At 41.0% G+C, this 17,976-nt stretch overlaps 1 protein-coding gene across 6 annotated transcripts; it reads left to right on the top strand.

Annotated features, from left to right (window-relative positions):
- The first annotated feature begins 2,749 nt into the window (after positions 1 to 2,749).
- DDX24 (DEAD-box helicase 24) lies at positions 2,750 to 17,542 on the top strand. 6 transcript variants are annotated; one of them, XM_066998289.1, is made up of 9 exons: positions 2,750 to 2,871; positions 3,116 to 3,859; positions 6,773 to 7,150; positions 8,618 to 8,771; positions 9,154 to 9,669; positions 11,825 to 11,900; positions 12,494 to 12,682; positions 14,505 to 14,634; positions 16,373 to 17,542. In XM_066998289.1, exons 2-9 carry the CDS (start codon positions 3,133 to 3,135, stop codon positions 16,414 to 16,416), a joined length of 2,214 nt encoding a protein of 737 aa, XP_066854390.1. In that variant the 5' UTR covers positions 2,750 to 2,871; positions 3,116 to 3,132; the 3' UTR covers positions 16,417 to 17,542. The 6 variants fall into 6 exon arrangements, with proteins under 6 accessions (XP_066854390.1, XP_047926446.1, XP_066854388.1 ...); XM_048070489.2 differs by having other exon boundaries at positions 16,369 to 17,542; XM_066998287.1 differs by having other exon boundaries at positions 14,505 to 14,638.
- The last annotated feature ends 434 nt before the right edge of the window (positions 17,543 to 17,976 follow it).

Raw genomic sequence — 17,976 nt, 5'->3', positions numbered from 1 at the left:
GTGGCCACATATTCTTCATGTGCAAAATGTGCCTTAAGGTCAGTACCAATATAAATCATTACATGGTGACATTCTTTTATTAGCAGAAGGGGCTATTAAGATTCGTAGTTACGCAATACTGATGTTCCCACAAGAGAAAAGGAAAAATCAAGAAATAAGCAAAAGCATTACAGACTTGATTACTAAATGAAAACCTACATCAGTCTTTCACATGCAGATTCAGCTGTTCCTGGCACTGAATGTAGTTACCGTATCACTTATCCCAGAATTAAAGGTTAAAAAGATCTCTGGCTTGACCTACCCTAAGAGAAGTCTTCTGTATTTTATAAAACATCAAAATATTAATTCACAAAACATGTAATGTATAATATATAATACCACATAGTAGGGCTTAAACCATGATCTCAAGGCTACTGATCTACAAGTTTACAGTTGGGATGGATAGAAGGATCTGTTGTCAGCTAAAGGTTTGTAATAAAGACATCAATATTCTCACTTTCTCTTGGACCCTCAGACATATTGGCCTAAATCATTTGGAAATTATTGATAAAATAATAAAATATGTACGTAACGACATGAGTTATACAAACATACAGCTGGTATGGTTTGCAACTATTACTAATACACATTATTATCTTCAATTCACAATTTCCTGGTATTTAAATAACTGTTGATCTAAAGAAGTCCTAGGAGGAAAAGCAGACCTTGAGAAGCTTTGTTTGTCAATGGCCTTTTAACCAACAGCTCACTTTGCACTGTCAGTAATGGAATTGTATTCACCAACTGCTTAACATCTGACTTCCAGTTATGACAGAAATGTGCACTTCTTGTAGATAAAGGCTTCTCGCAAAACAACAAAGCTGTGTCACTGAGGTAACAGAGACTCAGGAAGATTAATGTTACTTGAAAACTAAGAAAATGTTTATTTCCTTTGGTTATGCCTTTTCAAAGCAACTCAGAACATTAATGCCTTACACAAGTTGATGCCATGGTAGTAAGTAAGAGTTGCCACCTCTTATGCAGACTGTTCTGAACCTCCAACCTCATTACAAACTGTCATATGCCTTCTTTCAAATTAAGATTTAGGGACTGTAATTCTGTCTCTTTGTCTACAAATAGTACATAGAAATACTGATTAAGAGGTCAGCTGCATCCACAAATGGATTTTTGAGGAATAACCAGAATACTCCTATCCTCTGTAAAAATATGTCCATAACTACATTAAAAAGCATAATTCAGCATAGTTTGTCAAGTCATCATCCTGTTAAAACTTTCTTTCAGGACAGATCTACAAACTGAAACTATTTAAGGCCAATATATGGGTAAGAACTCTACTGTCCACATTTGTTTATTCAGAAGCCCACCACATCTAAATTTGAGAGTAATTAGTCTCTTTTGCTTCTGAGAATTTGCTTTTGCTAATATTCAGTAAAATAAAAAGAGATAAAGTGGAAACAATCTAAACTAGCGAAATTTTCAGTGTTAAATTTGATTCTACACAATTTGGATGGAAAAATACTTTTCACGAAGAAATGCATAAAGACTGCTGAAACCCCCATTAAACTTAGCTGGGAAGATCCAGTCACAGCTTCTACCAGCTCGCTAGCTCTAGCAGTCATCAGTATCTCCAGTTCAGTACTACATAAATAAGGTTTGCAGGTTAAACTATATCAAATCCTGCTCCCTGAACTCACTTCAGGACTCTCATTGGTTTCAACTCTTTTATTTCAGAATATGAGGACAGAGCAGCAAAATTCATATGCTCTTTAGCATTGCTTATGAGTATATGAATTGGAAACAGCTCCTCACGTTATGCATTGGCTGATATGTTAATAATGGTTATTTGGAACTGAAACTGTCCTTGAAAACATTTAATGTGCTTATTTCTGTCCTTGGCCTTAACACATTAGAGGGGAAAAAAGAAAAACACTTCCACTCTCCCATCTTGTCACACAACCAGGAAGCACCTGCAGATACCACAGAGAAGAAATAATTGTAATTGCTGCTGTAATTGCACTGTAATCTACCGCCCTAGTCTTGCCTACGTTGAAATCTCCCATTTTTTTCTCTCTTCCCCATGTCTCACAGCAAAGAAGCCGTTCAGAGCATCTGCCAATCTTTCAGCAGAAATAAAAATCTTCCATTATCATAGTCTGTAATTTATGATGTCCTCTTCCTACACCAAGCTGAAGCCACCAGGAGCGCTGGATGACAGAGGAGGGAAGAATCACGCCGTGACCTCAGCGGTGTGCTTGCTTCGGGAGCTGTTTGCAGCTTTCCTCCCAACCACATTACTTCACCCACATTCTGAACAGGGAATAATAAAGAACACAGTAACGCACAACCAAGCATGAATAACAAGGCTTTTATTGAAAGAGCAACGCTGATGACATTCAACCTTAGGTGCTAATTTCAGAGTTGAAATTTAAGACGGCCTCAACGCATTATTTCATGAATGAGACATACTAGGCACATAATGATGCTGAAATAATCTATGGAGATGATGATTATGTTTTGAAGGAAATTTTTCAGTGGCAGGAAGGTAAACACATTTTCTTATCCCTCCTCTGTCAGAACTCCACCAGCACGTCTCATCAAGCAGAAATTAAGCAAACACCACCACAGCCCCTAACGCTCTGGGGAAAGACGAAGCCAACCCCTGACGGGAAAAGGGCGGGGCCTCCCCGGCCCCAGGCCCGGCCGCCCCAGCGCCAGCTCCCGCCCCGCGGCGCGCATGCGCACACCCCCCCGGCACGGCGCAGCGGGCGCCATGCAGTGACGTCACGGGGTAATGGCGGCGCCCGCGGGGCGAGCACGCGGCGGGTAGCGGCACTAACGGGAACGGCTGTAACGGCACTAACGGCACTAACGGTAACGGCGGCCGGGACGGGCCTGCGGGCGCCCGTCGTGGGCAGGGCCCGGGCCCCAGGGGAGCGCCTGGCCCCGCGGCGGGGCCGCGTCTGCCCCGTGTGCGTGCTGCCGGGACGGTTCCCTAAAAGTAAACGAATTATGCCTCGCATTTCCCTTTCTCTCTTTTTTTTTTTTTTTAATATTGTCAGTGTAACTTTCATTCTTTTGACCTGACGCCCTAATGATTATTTTTTTCTCTCCGCAGTTTCTTTTTAGGTAAAAATGAAGGCCAAAAAAGGAAGGAGATTTACATCTTCCGTTAAACTGAAAAGAAAGGGTATCGAAGTGATAGGGAAATGGAAAACTGTGGAAATCGACCCCAATCTCTTTGCTGATGAACAGTTTCGAGATATAGTATGCCTGGAGGAACTTACGGAGTACAAGTTAGTAAGTTCTAATAAAGTGGGAAAAGTAAATGAGCAGAAGAGAAAGGCTCAGAGTCTTTCAGAAGGGAGTGGGGAGGAGGAAGAACCTGTTGTCCCTCCCAAAAAGAAAAAGAAAAGCAAAGATTTGAAAACCAGAACAGATAAAAGTGATGATACTAACGCCACAGAAGTTGATGTGCCAGTTGATGAAGAGACAAAATGTGAAGAAATAACGGAAGGCGCGAATTGTGAGGACAATGGGCATAGAGCTGAGAGCACTTCGAGCACAAAAAGTGCTGTGAAGAAAAAGAAAAAGAAGGTAGATAAAAATAAGACCTCTCAAGATCAGGAAGCTCTTCCATCAGTAACCACTTCTAAAAAAGTCAAAAATTGGTCAACTGAAGTTTTATCTGCCTCAAGTGATCACAAAGCTGATGTGTCTGCGTGGAAAGACCTGTTTGTACCTAAACCAGTATTGAAGGCCTTGAGTTACCTGGGGTTTAGTGCTCCAACGCCTATTCAAGCATTAGCCTTGCCTTCTGCAATCCGGGATAATATGGATGTTCTTGGTGCTGCAGAAACAGGTACGAGTCCGTTAAACTGGTGGTACATGCAGTGAAGTTTCCATCTCCACTCTTCTCCTTATTGTTACAATTTTTATATGTAGGTTAAGGGCATGTGGATCCTGCATATCCAGTGTATTAGTAATGATTTGTGGTAAAGATGGAATATTTTGTGTTTGTCAGTTACTAAATTTTAAAGCTCTACGAAGTAGAATGTGCATAACTTTTAAGTCTCAGTGAGGTTCTATCTTTTGACAGAATGGTCTTTTCCTGCTCTGTCTCAAATTCTCTATTATTTTAAGAACTCTGAAGTGATACATTACAAACAGCAGAATTAAGGAAAGAAACAGGGTCATACACCCAACAGGCTACATTTAATGAATGTCCCTGTGTCGAGACAAGAGAGCCAGTCTCCTCTGGATATAATTTGGTGCTGGCTTAGAGAAGCAAATAGGAAAGACCAGGTGGAGAGTGTTAAGCATTGTGAGTATGGCCCAGCATATCAGAGCATTATTGAAGCAAAAGAGGCCCAGACGGTGCCCTGAATCTGGACTTGGGCTGTATGTTGTTACCACCCGCAGCCATTCTAACTGCTTGTGCTTGAAGTGAGTATTACATAGTACTGCTGAAGTTAATGCAACAATCTCTTGTCCAGATTGTGACTGGCTCATGTCTTTTATCTTTGGCCATTGCTAGCCTGAGTGAAATCTGTTACAGCTTCTATCTTACCTAAACAATACTATGAAGTCTCCGAGCATTACTTTCCCTCTAACTTTTTTGCTGAACACCTTTGAAGTTTTGTCTTCTCTGGCACTACAACATGTTTTTCCCATAAAAGCTAAAAATAGGAAGCACAATTGCAAGCTGTGTTGGTTTAAAGGATTCTTTTTCATTCTTCTCATCTGTTCCAGTTGCCTTATCTCACTACTTGCCTTGTAAAGCCATTTACTGCTCTTGAGCATGAAGGTATAGTAACTAATTTAATAAGATATGCAGTCATTTGCATTTTTATTTTAATTAGAAGCCAGGATGGTGTTATTAGGTTTTAATAAGATTAGAAAGCCCCTCAGGGAGTATTTTTGAAAATGGAACTGAAAAATTAAATGCTGTATTTGTGCTGCAGAAAGGTGCCATTTTGGCAGTGCTGGAAAACAAATCCCTCCCTAGTTGCAGAATAGAAAGCACAGTTAGTAACAGGTTGTGCTCTTGCTGTCTTAATTTTGCATAACCCTGAGCTAATAGGACTGTTTTGCTCATTTATTTTGCTCCTTTATGAGAGAATGCCTGGTTCCCTCCAGAGAGCCCAAGGGGTCTTGATGTTCCTGCAGAAGCTTGAGAGGAGATGTGAGCAATTGTCTGTTAAGAAAGTGCTGCAGGTGGGAGAATCTGAAACTCTCCCGTTCTGTTTTCCACATCATGCATCTGCCCTCAGTGTTGGGCCTGAGGGAGGATGCTGGCAGATGAAAGAACTATTCTTCGCCTTTCGGTAGCACCATAGGAGAGGATAGCAAGATTTTGGTATGGTGGTAGATTCGTGTGGGGATCAGACACAGGAAATTCCAAGGCTTTTTGCAGTGAGGGTAACTACTTCTGTTCTGTTCATTACCATGTAATCACGGCGAAGCACTAGTGAGGTTTTGAGCTAAGAAATGTCTGAAAAAATCTTGCAATGTAAAATTGTTTAAAAGAGCATTTGTCAGCTTGAGCTGTAGGATCTGGGGCCACCGAGATGCACTGTTCTGGTGCTGCAGATCAGGCTATATGGTATGTGATCTGTGTGTTGTGAAGATAACATGGCCTATGAGTTAATTATTCAATATTTGAATGAATGTGGTGTCTGCAGATTAGTTCTGAGTTTTACTGCCATAATCTGGCCGGGTGCAGGGCTGACATTTGCACCAGGCAGATCGTGTTGTATTTGATTCAAGATCAGCATCATGTCAGGCTAATGGTACTAATATTAAGACTTTCCTCTAAGTAGACAAAATATTGTGCTGCTGACTTTGGCAAACCACGGTGGGCTTGTAATATGGACAAATACTGCTCAAGGAATTGAGATGAGATTTCCAGAGGACTGCTTCCCAGCAGTGGCCTGCTGCAGGAATGGTGTAATAGTGTATGGTGCTCTGCGTGCTTTTTTTATGACCAATGAACTGATGTTTATGAGAACCTTAGCTGAGGTTGCTGTACCGTCAGGGTTCTCCTAACATCTCTATTAGTGGCAGATAGTTCAGAAGGGAGTGTGTGTCAGGGATGTGACTCACAGTTTGGTGCAGTGAACCCCAGAAATTACAGCTAGGGGAGCACTTCTTTTTCTTTGACAACCCCCTTCTCTCTCTTTTTCTTTGACAACCCCCTTCTCTCTTGGATGCCTTATCTGTTTAAATCAGGTGTATGTGTTTTGACTATAAAAATCTGAGCTTGTGATGGATCACGAAATTAGAGGCTGGAGTATGTCAAAATACAGTTTTTCACAAAGTGGTAAACACTATGAATTGAAGATGGAAGTGAATCCTTCAAGTACTTTCCAGTTTGTCCTTGGCCTCATTTGTTATTCCTTTATTTGGAGAACATTGATCAGAACTGTCAATTAGGGCATGGTATTCTCCTTACGGGCATACAGTTCTTTAAAAAGATCTTGGCTGCAACCACAGCTTTTTAAAACTACTTTCAGAACAAATGAATCTGCCTGACCTGCTAGAAAAAAAATACCTATTCCCCAGGAAATACGTTATTGGTGACCTCAAGATGTATGAAGGGAACAGGAGACAAGATGCTATTGTTGCAAGTTTCTGGTCTTATGAAGATCAAGAGTTTGTGTGGATTACAACTGTGTGTTTTAAGAACAGTGTGATTGGCTGTGGCTCTTCTCATCTTTTCAAATAACCTTCATGTCTTCTCAGTCTGTATTAATTCTGTTTGTTTGTTTCTTAGGAAGTGGCAAAACGCTTGCATTTGCAATTCCTATGATTCATTCTGTGCTGGAATGGCAAAAATCAAACAGCTCAATGAGCAGAAATGACAGCGTTTCTAAAGAATCCCATCAGCATCATGATGAAACAAGATGGGAAAATGAGGATGAAGCAGAAAAACTAACCCATCAGCAGGTTGAAGATAGTGGAGATGAAGATGATGCGTCGTTTGCAACAGGCTGTGTGAAGGTGCTGGAAAATGCTGAATTTGATTCTAGTGACAAGGGACATACTGTTGGCCTCCATAAAAAGAGACCTCTTCTAGGACTGGTCCTTACTCCCACAAGAGAATTAGCTGTGCAAGTAAAACACCACATTGATGCAGTTACAAAGTTTACAGGTATGTAGACCCCAAGGGCTGTGTCCCAGGTAACACTGGGTTTGGGGCTTGGCACAGGTGTTGAGCCAGAATGTGTGCCACAGTTTTTCACAACATAAAATTGGGTGGCTTTTGAAGGGTTAGGGCTCACAGTCACTAATATTTGGGAAGTGCACCAAGATTCTTCAAAGAGATGCACGTGAAAGTAAATAATGTGGGATACTTTGCTTTAAAATGTTTATTTTTGTACAAATAGCTATTGACCTGGGCTTTAGAAACAGAATCAATACTGGATACAAAAACACAGTTTATATATATGTGTATATATTTAAAAAAAAATAATAAATTTAAGGGTAGAAGGCTTCGTTACATTGTCTGACTTACCTGCAACAGCAGTCAAGCACAGCATATTGCTGGGTAGTATGTTGATGAGAGGAATTTCATCCTGCTCCTTTCTCATCCAAACAGAGGTCAGCACATCTGTTAAGGGAATGAGTGAGGATGTGAAACTACTAAAGATGGGGAGAATAGGGAAGTAACTCCCCCCTTCTCAAAAGCAGCAATTGTTTATTTGCAGCATCAACCACAGGGTATGGAGTGCAGTGAACTGTTTAAGAGCATCTTCCCTTGGTGTCTACATATCCTGCTGTGCTCATCAGTCTGCAGCTGATTACAAGGCTAATTTTAACTCCTAGCCTAAAATAATCAATTTATGTCAGTACAGCCCTGACAGGAGTGGTGCTATTTGTATATACAAATCTGCTGCCCAAGTGATGTGCGGTTGCTGTAGCAGGAGAGAAAATATGTTTTGATGTGGGCTTGCTTTGTCTCAACACAAAACTGTGCACAGTACTTGCATAGTAGCATTGAGTTCCTCACATGTGCTGGTGTATCCCCTGAAGAAGTAGGGTGAAGTAAGCCACGTGTGGGGTCTCTGCTTCCAGATCCAAATTTCTAGTACCTGAGCAAATTGCTTAAAACTAAATTAGGGTTTCCATGCTACTCTGCAGTCCAGAGAATCATTAATCAGGCAGTAACATCCTCGTTCCATAGCAAATGGGTAAGGCAGGCATTTCTTAGTCTTAGAGGGACCTGCTGGTTATTCGTAACAGGAACTTGCTTGCTCGTGCAGATATAATTGACAAAGCAGGAGTTTCTGCAGTACAGGTAAAACAAAAAGCTAATGGCTGTGGAGGACATACATGATTATTGCTACTTTTGGAAGATAGGTGCACTAAAAGAAAGGCTATTATATGCACTAGGAGAAGGGCTACGTTATTTTTGACATCTTCCTTTAACAAGAATTTCTCTGCAAAGTTGACAGCATTGCCTTAATGTTGACAGTGTTGTATAAAAGCCCACGAATTTCCTGGCAGAGAAGCTTGATGCTAGTTGTGGTATAGACATTTTAAACTCACTTCTCTGAGTGGATGTATGTAAAGATACTCACTGATAAATTCAACAAAGGCTATAATTTATATCTTCTAGGCATTAAGACTGCAATTCTAGTTGGAGGCATGGCCGCACAGAAGCAAGAACGTGTACTGAATCGAAAGCCAGAAATTGTAATTGCAACCCCAGGCCGTCTGTGGGAACTGGTGAAAGCAAAACACCCACATCTCTCCAATCTTCGGCAGCTCAGGTAAAGGTGCTTTTAGACTAACTGCTGAATGCTGTAATGGGTGTTGCTGCATATAGTGATTGCATTTACTGATTAAGCAATTTAAGCTATGTAAGATAAACTTACTTTATTGCCAGAGTATAGTGGTTAGTGCATAGTGGTTATGTGGAGAGAGGGAAATGTTAAAGTCAGTAACAAAAAACTTATTTTTCTTTTAGAAACCCGTTTTTTCAGAAAGAAATGTGGAAGGCTGTTTTAGCTACCCTGGCATATCTAGTGTTCCTTAGAGTTTTACATACAGATCTTTTTTTTATGTGTTTATCAAGAGAGATTCTTTTGAAGTATATCAGATTTGTATTTATCTACACAACTCTATTTATACGGTAAGTTTTCTATTTGACAGGTGCCTTGTGATTGATGAAGCAGACCGAATGGTTGAAAGAGGTCATTTCTTAGAGCTGTCTCAGTTGCTGGAACTCTTAAATGATTCACAGTATAACCCTAAACGACAGACTTTTGTTTTTTCTGCCACCCTGACATTAGTCCATCAGACTCCCACAAGAGTTTTACAGAAGAAGAATGCTAAGAAGATGGACAAGAAGACCAAACTAGAAATGTTAATGGAAAAAGTAGGAATAAAGGGCAAACCAAAAGTGATAGACTTAACAAGGAAAGAGGCTACTGTTGAAACTCTGACAGAGACCAGAATCCACTGTGATACAAACGAGAAGGACTATTATCTCTATTACTTCCTTCTCCAGTATCCAGGAAGAACCATGGTCTTTGCAAACAGCATAGACTGTATAAAGCGCCTCAGTTCTCTCCTCTCGATCTTAAATTGTGATCCGCTTCCTTTGCACGCCAATATGCACCAGAAGCAAAGGTTAAAAAACCTGGAAAGGTTTGCTGAGCGAGAGAGGTAAGTTGATTGTTTTGCTTTCTAGTAGAGAAGAAAAATAAATCACGCAAAGAATGGGGAGGGGAAGAGAGGAAACAACCGTGTTAGAAGAGGAGAAGGTTTGGAGAGTTGGCTGGGGATGCAAGTCCCTGGTTTCTGAGCGAAAGTTACTGACAATGAAGGATGGGGTCCATAGGGTGACTGAGGCATTCAGCTGGAGTCAGTTCAGTGGAGGGGTCACCAAGGTGGCTGAGAAGCACTTCCTCTGTGAGGGGAGGCTGGGGGCACTGGGTTTGTGTCACCTAGAAAAGAGGAGGCTTAGCGTGGACCTAATGGCAGCCCTCCAGTGTCTTAAGGTAATCAAGGAGACACAGCCAGACTTCTCACAGCGGTGCATGGTGGGAGGATGAGAGACAACAGGCACAAGTTGAAATGAGAGAGCTTCAGACTGGGTTGCAAGAAAGAGCTTTCTCTGTAAGAACAGGCAGGCATTGGAGGAGACTTCGTTCTTGGGGGTTTTAAGGGCTTGATTGGACAACCTGGTCCCAGCCGTGTAGCTCACCCAACTTAGAACACAAGATTGGGCTGGAGACCTCATGAGGTCCCTTGGAGTCTGAATTACTCAGGGATCCAGCAGGTCCTTATCGCTGAAGGAGTCGTCATTTACCTTGTTCTCATCTATATGCTTTTATAATCATCGTGCACATTCCCTCTGGCCCTCTACCTTAGCTCTACAGCTCCTGTAGGTTGGTTCCTTTGACCAAGCTATCAAAAAGTAAATCACTTCTTGCTGGATTAGGCTTTTGCAGGTTTTCTTAGGTGAATTAGCTTCCTGAGGGTCAAAGTATCATAGAGCAATGTGAGAGAAGGGGCAGTTGTGCCTTTCAGCAGCAATGGGCTGTCAGATTTACCCAGGCATGCCTGTTGTGTCATTTTAAGAATGATTGCTTCCTTCTGGCTTTGGAACGGCCTTTGGGAGGCAGGTGTGTGTTCTCAACACTTCAGTAAGCAAGAAGCCTCACAACTTAGTACTGGTGCAAAGTACTGCGTGCTGTCTGATTGTGCTGGAATGTGTACCACAGTAATAGACTCGGGCAGTGGAAGCAGATTGTATTGTCATGATAGATCTGCAGTATCCATTGGCAAAATGTAGTATCAGTCGCCTTGCCATAGGCCAGACCGAGCATTTTCAGAGTCTGCATTTCCACAGATTTTCAAGGCAAGAAGCAATCTACGAGGCCATCTACAACAGCCTCTTGCAAAATGCACACCATGGAATTTTCTGTTTATTTCTGCTTTGAACCTTGTAGCCATAGGGTATGCAGTCAGATGCCATAAAATCTTAACAAATTCATGCTACCTACAAATAACTCTTTTCAGCTGCTGGGAGGTTTTTTGTTTTTTTATGAACAAATTGCTCCATACCCTAGGCAGATTTCTGTCTCTGTAACAGAGTCTTTCTATAAAAGAATTACTTTTCTGAGTAGTACTTCATTTCTAGGGGTGAGGGGAAATACTAATAATCAGAACAGAATAACCACCTTATATTTCTAGTTTTTAATTTATGTAGAGAAATTATTTGAGTACGACTTGGTAGAAGACACTTCAGCCCCCAGAATTGTTAATTAAATCAATAATGTTAATAATAATGTGATTTTCTCGACTGGTGAAATGTGTAATAGCCTTTCTGTCCTGCCAAAAGATCAACTGTGTTGTTGATGCTATTGTCATACCAAGCTAATGATATTTTTAAACCCAGCCTGGGCAGAGCACTGAAAAATGTACTGAGGGAGACCTTTTAGCCCCCTGTCAAGGGGTTGGATTTGGTTGTTGAATAGTGATTTATGCTATTTCCTGTGAATTCCTGAGAATAAAAGCTTAGGAAAACAGGATACAGCAAGGTAGGGAATTTCATTATTAGAAACAGAATGAACCTGCTGAAGGTAACATTTATGTTATTTCTTTTACTGTAAGAGTTTCTGTTTCAAGACTGCCTGTGAGGTAATACTGGGTATGGTTTTCTGTAAGGGCAAACAAATAGCGTATTTCTAGCAGATGATAGTACAAATTTGTTCCTTAAATTTCTGTGGTAGAATTCAGGGTCATGTATTTTACATTTCTTGGCAGATGGTTTACTCTTCAATTTTATGTTCATTAAATATTATCACTTTCTCAGCTGTGTCCTCCTGACAACAGATGTTGCAGCTCGTGGTCTTGATATTCCCAACGTGCAGCATGTCATCCACTACCAGGTTAAATATCTTTGATGTTTTTGCCTTTACTATTTTGGTTTTGAAGTAAGTTTCTTTTACTAGCAACCCAAAGTCTATAAAGCTCTGATTCTCAGTCCTGTTTTAAGAGTATAGGGATTTAATCATCTTTAATTAAACTGTCCTGTAGTGCTTTGTACCACTGCTACAGTGACTGTCATTATAAGTGTGTGATTATATACAAGAAATGACATAACAGATATGATTCTCCTTGCTTTTTGCTTAACTTTGAAACCCAAAGGTGTCACGTGACTCATCCTTATAATTCTTCTTTGAAAACGCATACATGCATACAATTTTTTCCTGCTTTGCAAATGAAATGTCAGAGGGTCAGAAGTTAGGAGAAGACTTGTAACAGATTATGCCAGGAAAAATACTAGACCAGGGAACAAAAACTGTCCTGAGGCAATGTCTTTCACCATTACCTTCAGCTGTGTTACATGCAATTTGCCATGTGCATATAAAAAGCAATTTATCATTAGGCCTGGTACTATGTGGCAATCTCTTGGCCAAAGAATGACAAGCTGCTGCTAAGCTTCTGTGGCCAGTTTCATCATTTGTCTGACTTTTTGCAGGTCCCTCGCACTTCTGAGTTGTATGTACACAGAAGCGGCAGAACAGCCCGAGCTGCCAATGAAGGCCTTAGCTTATTGTTGATCGGCCCTGATGACTTGATCAATTTTAGGAAGATTTATAAAACCTTGGAGAAGAGTGAAGAGCTGCCATTTTTCCCAGTTGAAACCAAGTATATGACTTCTATCAAGGTAAAGAAACGTCAATCTCTGTGCAGCTTGAGTAGTTGCTTACTTGCTTGCTTACATTACTGCATTGCCCATCACGTTCTTTCCAGGTTTCGGATGAAATTTACTCTTCAGGACCTGGATTTGAAAAATCACACTTTATCTTTTTAAACCAATATTTGTGGTTTCTCCTCAATAACTGGCCCAAGAAAAGTATTCAGACGTAAACAACACTTACATTTTTCTTGCCTGTCATTGCACAGAGCTTCTCATGACTAGATTCCCAAAAATGGTACAGGGAGGTGTGTATGCTTGGTGGCTGGGAAGCTGGGATGTTTAAAGTATCCGTTAGGAATAGACCAGAGCAGGATCTTCAGTGGTCTTTGACTGCCACTGAACCCGGTCAGAACCAGCTATGTTTCCTTTTTTTAGCCGACAATTCAGTCATTCAGTAACTCCCAAGATTCACAGTGGTTAGGATTTACAAAACAATACATTTCAGAAAGAAATGTTTCTGCTTTCTGAAAAAATAACTTGTTTTGAGAGTGCTCCTGCAGAGGTCCCTTTGACATTTCTTCATGAGTAGCTTTTGGCAGTTATCACGCTCTGTCAATTAATGGGCAGGTAAATATTGTTCCCACACTTAAATTTTCCTGCTACCATCTCACTCTCTTCTCTCCATAACAGTACTTCTTTCCCCAGGTAAGGTGTCTTTCTAATTGTAATTACAGAACTCTAGCCTCCTAGGCCCTTCACATGGTCAGGTGTCATTTACACTTTGCCCTGCACTTAATCACAAAGCCCTTGTAGTTAGGACTCATAGTGCTGCTAGTTCTTTATGTCTGTCCCTTTTTTACTCTCTTCCCTGGTTCTGCCTGCCTTCATCCAAGTTGTGAAAAATCAGAAGGAATTTCACAGTTGAAAGGAATAGAATTGGCAAACCATGGTAGAGAAGAGACTAAAAAAGGACTCAAATTTTACGAAGACGGAAAAGCTATTTAAAATTCCGTGTAATGATCTAAGGAGACGTGACTGACTTGTTTTATTAGTTGATTACAAGTTTAATTTCTTGTTTCTGCTGTTTTAATTATCTTGGCAGTTCCGGGTGGTGCTGTAACTGTGCAGCACCCAGCTATTCATTTGGGCTCGTAAGGGAGTCCTGCACACAGTTTTTGTGCAACCGCAGGCACATTCCAAACAGCAGAAGTTGTTGCTAGGTTGATTTATTATTTACTGTCAGTGCAGATTTTCTTTCCGTAACAAATTAGCTATTTAAGACAGCTTGGCCTAGCTGGAAAGCTGCAGGTCAGGTTAGGTTTGCTGGACATCTTCATTCCACATATGAGCAGCTGGGAAGAAGGATGGAACATTTTGTCCTATGCCTAAACAAAGTCAGGTGCATTTTTGAAACGTGTGTGGCCTGCAGGAACTTTGGTTCTTCAGAATAACATGAAGTTTAGTGGCTGTCCCCCATTGCTGAAACTGGTAACTTTTAAGATCCAGCTGTACTTTGGAAATGATTGGTGATGCGTCCCTGATGTCTCTGAAGTGTTTATGACAATTCCTTTAAAGAATGAGGTGCTAACATTCAGCGATGTTTAGAAGTTGAGATATTTTAGGAGTCAAATTCAATCATGGGTATCTGAAGAAGGAAAACGCTTTGGTAAATGATGTGTCCGTATTACATAGGGTGTCTGCTGGGACAGCAGTAGGGAACAAATGCATCTGTCTCTCTGCAAGGCTGACACCTAGGTTGCATTGTAATGCATGCTTTCAAACACTGATTCTGCTAGAGTGCCCCACATTTAAATCTGATCGAAATGTCTGAGATGCACTTTTGTTGCAGGAGCGGATGAATTTGGCACGGCAGATTGAGAAGGCAGAATTTTTCAATAGTCGAGCGAAGCAACACGATTCTTGGCTCCAGCAAGCTGCGGAGGCTCTTGAAGTTGATCTCGATGATGACCTCTTTATGGGCAAGTAGTAGTGCTTGTTATGGGTGTGCTCAGTTGGTCCTACAGTACTGGTGTCCAAAAAGAGTGCTACTGTGGTAGAGGAACTTTTAAACCCTGCAGGGCAGAAGGGGAAGTAAAGCAGTGTTACTACTTAGTACGTGGCATTGCTAGTGTTTTCAGGATGGTTGTGTCCTAGTGCTGCAGTGAGGGAGTGAGTTGTGACAATTGTGGCAAGACACAGACAAGTCCAGGCAACATAGGATAGTTTAACTTGTAGCAACCGTTTTAAGGTAATCTAACAGTCTAGTATGTCCTGTGGGAATCTTTTCCCCTCTGTGTCAAAGAAAAAGCTATTTATCCACTCCTGCTTATTTCTCCCATCCCCCTGTAGTCAAGCAGCAGGACAGGAGCCAGGCAGCGCTGTGGAGGAACACCCAGGAAATGCTGGCAAATACCAAAAATTATGTGAGCCTTATGTGGGTTGAATTGTGTGGGCTAAGTGTCGAATAGTGGTATGCAAGTTGTTGAGGTTTCAGGTGGTGTGTTAAAACTATAATATTTTCTTGTACTTTAAGATTAAATATTCTGCAGGCTGTGCCTGGGGGAATGTATAGGGCTGTGCAGCTACAGGTGCCTATTAGTTGAATGCCATGAAGCTTTGCACTGCTTAGATGGACTGTTAAATGCCACACTGTGCTCCAATTTTAGGAGCTGAAGGTATAATTTCCTACCAGTCCAGAAGGCGTACTGAATGGAGTTGCTGCCTGGGTCACTTCAGCTTAAGCTGCCTCTATCCTGGTAGCTGCTTAATATACAGATGCCTGAATGTTCAGATACATATTTTTCCCCTTTCCTTTGACCATAGGCTAGCTCGTTTTCTCCTACTTTCCAAGCAAAGACTAATCAGATCTGTCCGAACTGTTCAGCAGTGCTCTCAGATAATTAGCAGCCTGTCTGTTTTGACATAATCTGAATATTCTGTGCTTTGAGATAAGTTTCAAAACAGCACAACTAATGCAAGTTAGTTGCGGTTCTTCAGTGAAGCGCTTTGTAATTGCCACCCAGAATCTTGCCAGATTCATGCAGTTATTCAGTCTCCGATTCTTCCATAGCTTGTTGGAAACAAATGAAAGTCTTAGTCATACCTCCCATAAATAAAATGCTTCTTATATTGTTACAATGGATGTAGTAATGTCCTTTCAATTTACATTACAGATAACCTTGATTTCATTTATTCCCTCCAGATCAGGCTTCTGATCCTGTGAACTATCTCAGGTCTCTTTTGTTCCCTTCCTTCTATGATATTAAATCTGGCCATCTCATTGGGTTTTTTATGTATAAGAAAGAAAAGAGTTTCCCATTTAACATGTGCTGAAATGAGGCTTGCATAAGGTAACAACTTACAGAGGAGAAGGTTCTGCCAGAGCTGGAAACCCTCAGTTAATATTTTGTCTTCTGGACCCCTTTTCTTTTTGTTCCCGAGAGAATGCTCTGGGTTGAAAGTCAAGTGAACGATTTAGCAGAATGAAGCCTGGGATAGAGCTACTCAGTCATGTTTATTCTTACTTTTTTTTTCTTGTGGACAACCTCAGGTGATCTAGAAATGTCACAGATGACCGGAAAACTACATTGTAGTTGAGCGGTTTTGTTGGAGGGAGATTTGTAGCAGTAGGGGCAGATGCTAAAGGCTGATGAAACAGGCCAGTGCAAGTTCTTCTGTTGTAACATTCTGTATCTTTGATTTTCATTCCCAAGGAAGAAAAGCTAGTGAGCAAGAAGAAAGCCAGAAGCAAAAGATGCTGAAGGGAATGAAGAAACAACTGAAACATATGCTGTCCCAGCCACTGTTCAAAGTCTTTATGAAAACCAAGTACCCAACGCAGTCTGGAAAACTACTCCTGCCTCAGTCCTCAGCGGGCAATTCAGAATCTGCTCTGGGTACCGTGTCAAAACAACACGCCAAGAAGAATAAATCAAAAAAAATTAGATAACTAAGCAAGATCTCTTGCTGTGATGGAATCAAGGACTAACCTTATCAAGGCTGACAGTTCTTATGCAGGAGCTCAGCTAGAAAACACGTAGTATCAAGGGATGATTTCTGTGTCTTGGTTGTGCAGGCACACAGCAAAATGTTGATCTGAATCTGGGCACTGTTAACATGTGATTAGTTACTCTTGAATCCTGTCTTCAATCTTATTTTCTGACATCCTTTTCCTTACTGTCCATATTAATAGAATTTAATTAGTTTTGAGATAGTTCTGTTCATTGCTTCTTTTTATAAAGCAGGTGGAAGTACTGGGTAAAACTCGCTGTGGACATATTCTAATGTAACTTGATTTGAATTTTAATGTTATTAACGGGGAAAGTAGGCTTTATGCAGGGGACAATCTGAGCTGGTGGTAATGGCAGATTTGGCTTTTACTGCAGTTAGTTCAGTGAGAAAGGCAGTAAATACAGGTAGTGTTACCAGGCAGGCTAGAATTGTAGTTATGGGAATCTCTCCCAGTTTCCTTTCCCCTCTGATACTATTTCTCAGTTCTGTTATCTGCTGTGTCTAATTCCATTACTCCTTTGTTAATATGTTTAAGAATGTTGGAAAAAAAAAGTCAAGGTGGCAATAGTCCAGGACTGACCTTGGGAGATACGCAATCCAGGCAGACTTTTCAGGAATGAGTGTTGCTACTCAGCATGTTACTAATTAGTATCTGGAATTAAGTCTGTGTTTGAAAACATGTTTGAATCATGACCTTTGTTCTGTTGGAAAAGATGATGATGTGAAATGTCACTTATGAAGAGTGTTTCCTGATGATTGTACTTCTGAATCATTTTAGCCTGACCTGGGCAAATACTTGTTAAAAATGTTTTTTAAACTATGTCAGAAAAATGTATTTTGAATTCTTGTTAAATTATATTTGGTATAAAACGCAAAGTCTGTGTCTGCTTTCAATTCCTTGGAATTTCTAAATTTCTTATAGCTTTCCCTGTACATTTAGCAGTCAAGGAGAGGAAATTCAGGGGAGAAGCACCCAAAAGGTAAGGCACAGTAGCGACACTTATATTGGTGGGAGCACAGAAAACCTTCACCTTCCAGCTCTAGACTGAGCAAAGTTTTTGTGTCTTGTATTGAATCAGTGTGACTGCCCTGCTAGGAGGCACCAACTGACTCAACTAGTCAAAGAGAAATTTACCTATGGAGTTAAGTGTCCCCACCAACCACTTGCTGGTTCTGGAAGAGTAGCAAGTTCTTTGCTCTTTCATCTTTATGAATAATTGACTCTCCTGCTCCCCCATCTCTGACAAGGGCTTTTCTCTCACTTGCTGCCTTGCATTACTGAAGAAGAGATGTGACAATTTAATCATAAC

The sequence above is a fragment of the Anser cygnoides genome, chromosome 5 (assembly GCF_040182565.1).
Source record: "Anser cygnoides isolate HZ-2024a breed goose chromosome 5, Taihu_goose_T2T_genome, whole genome shotgun sequence".
Classification (NCBI taxonomy): Eukaryota; Metazoa; Chordata; class Aves; order Anseriformes; family Anatidae; genus Anser; species Anser cygnoides.
The sequence above is the reverse complement of the archived record's forward strand: the minus strand, read 5'-3'. Positions and strand labels throughout refer to the sequence as shown.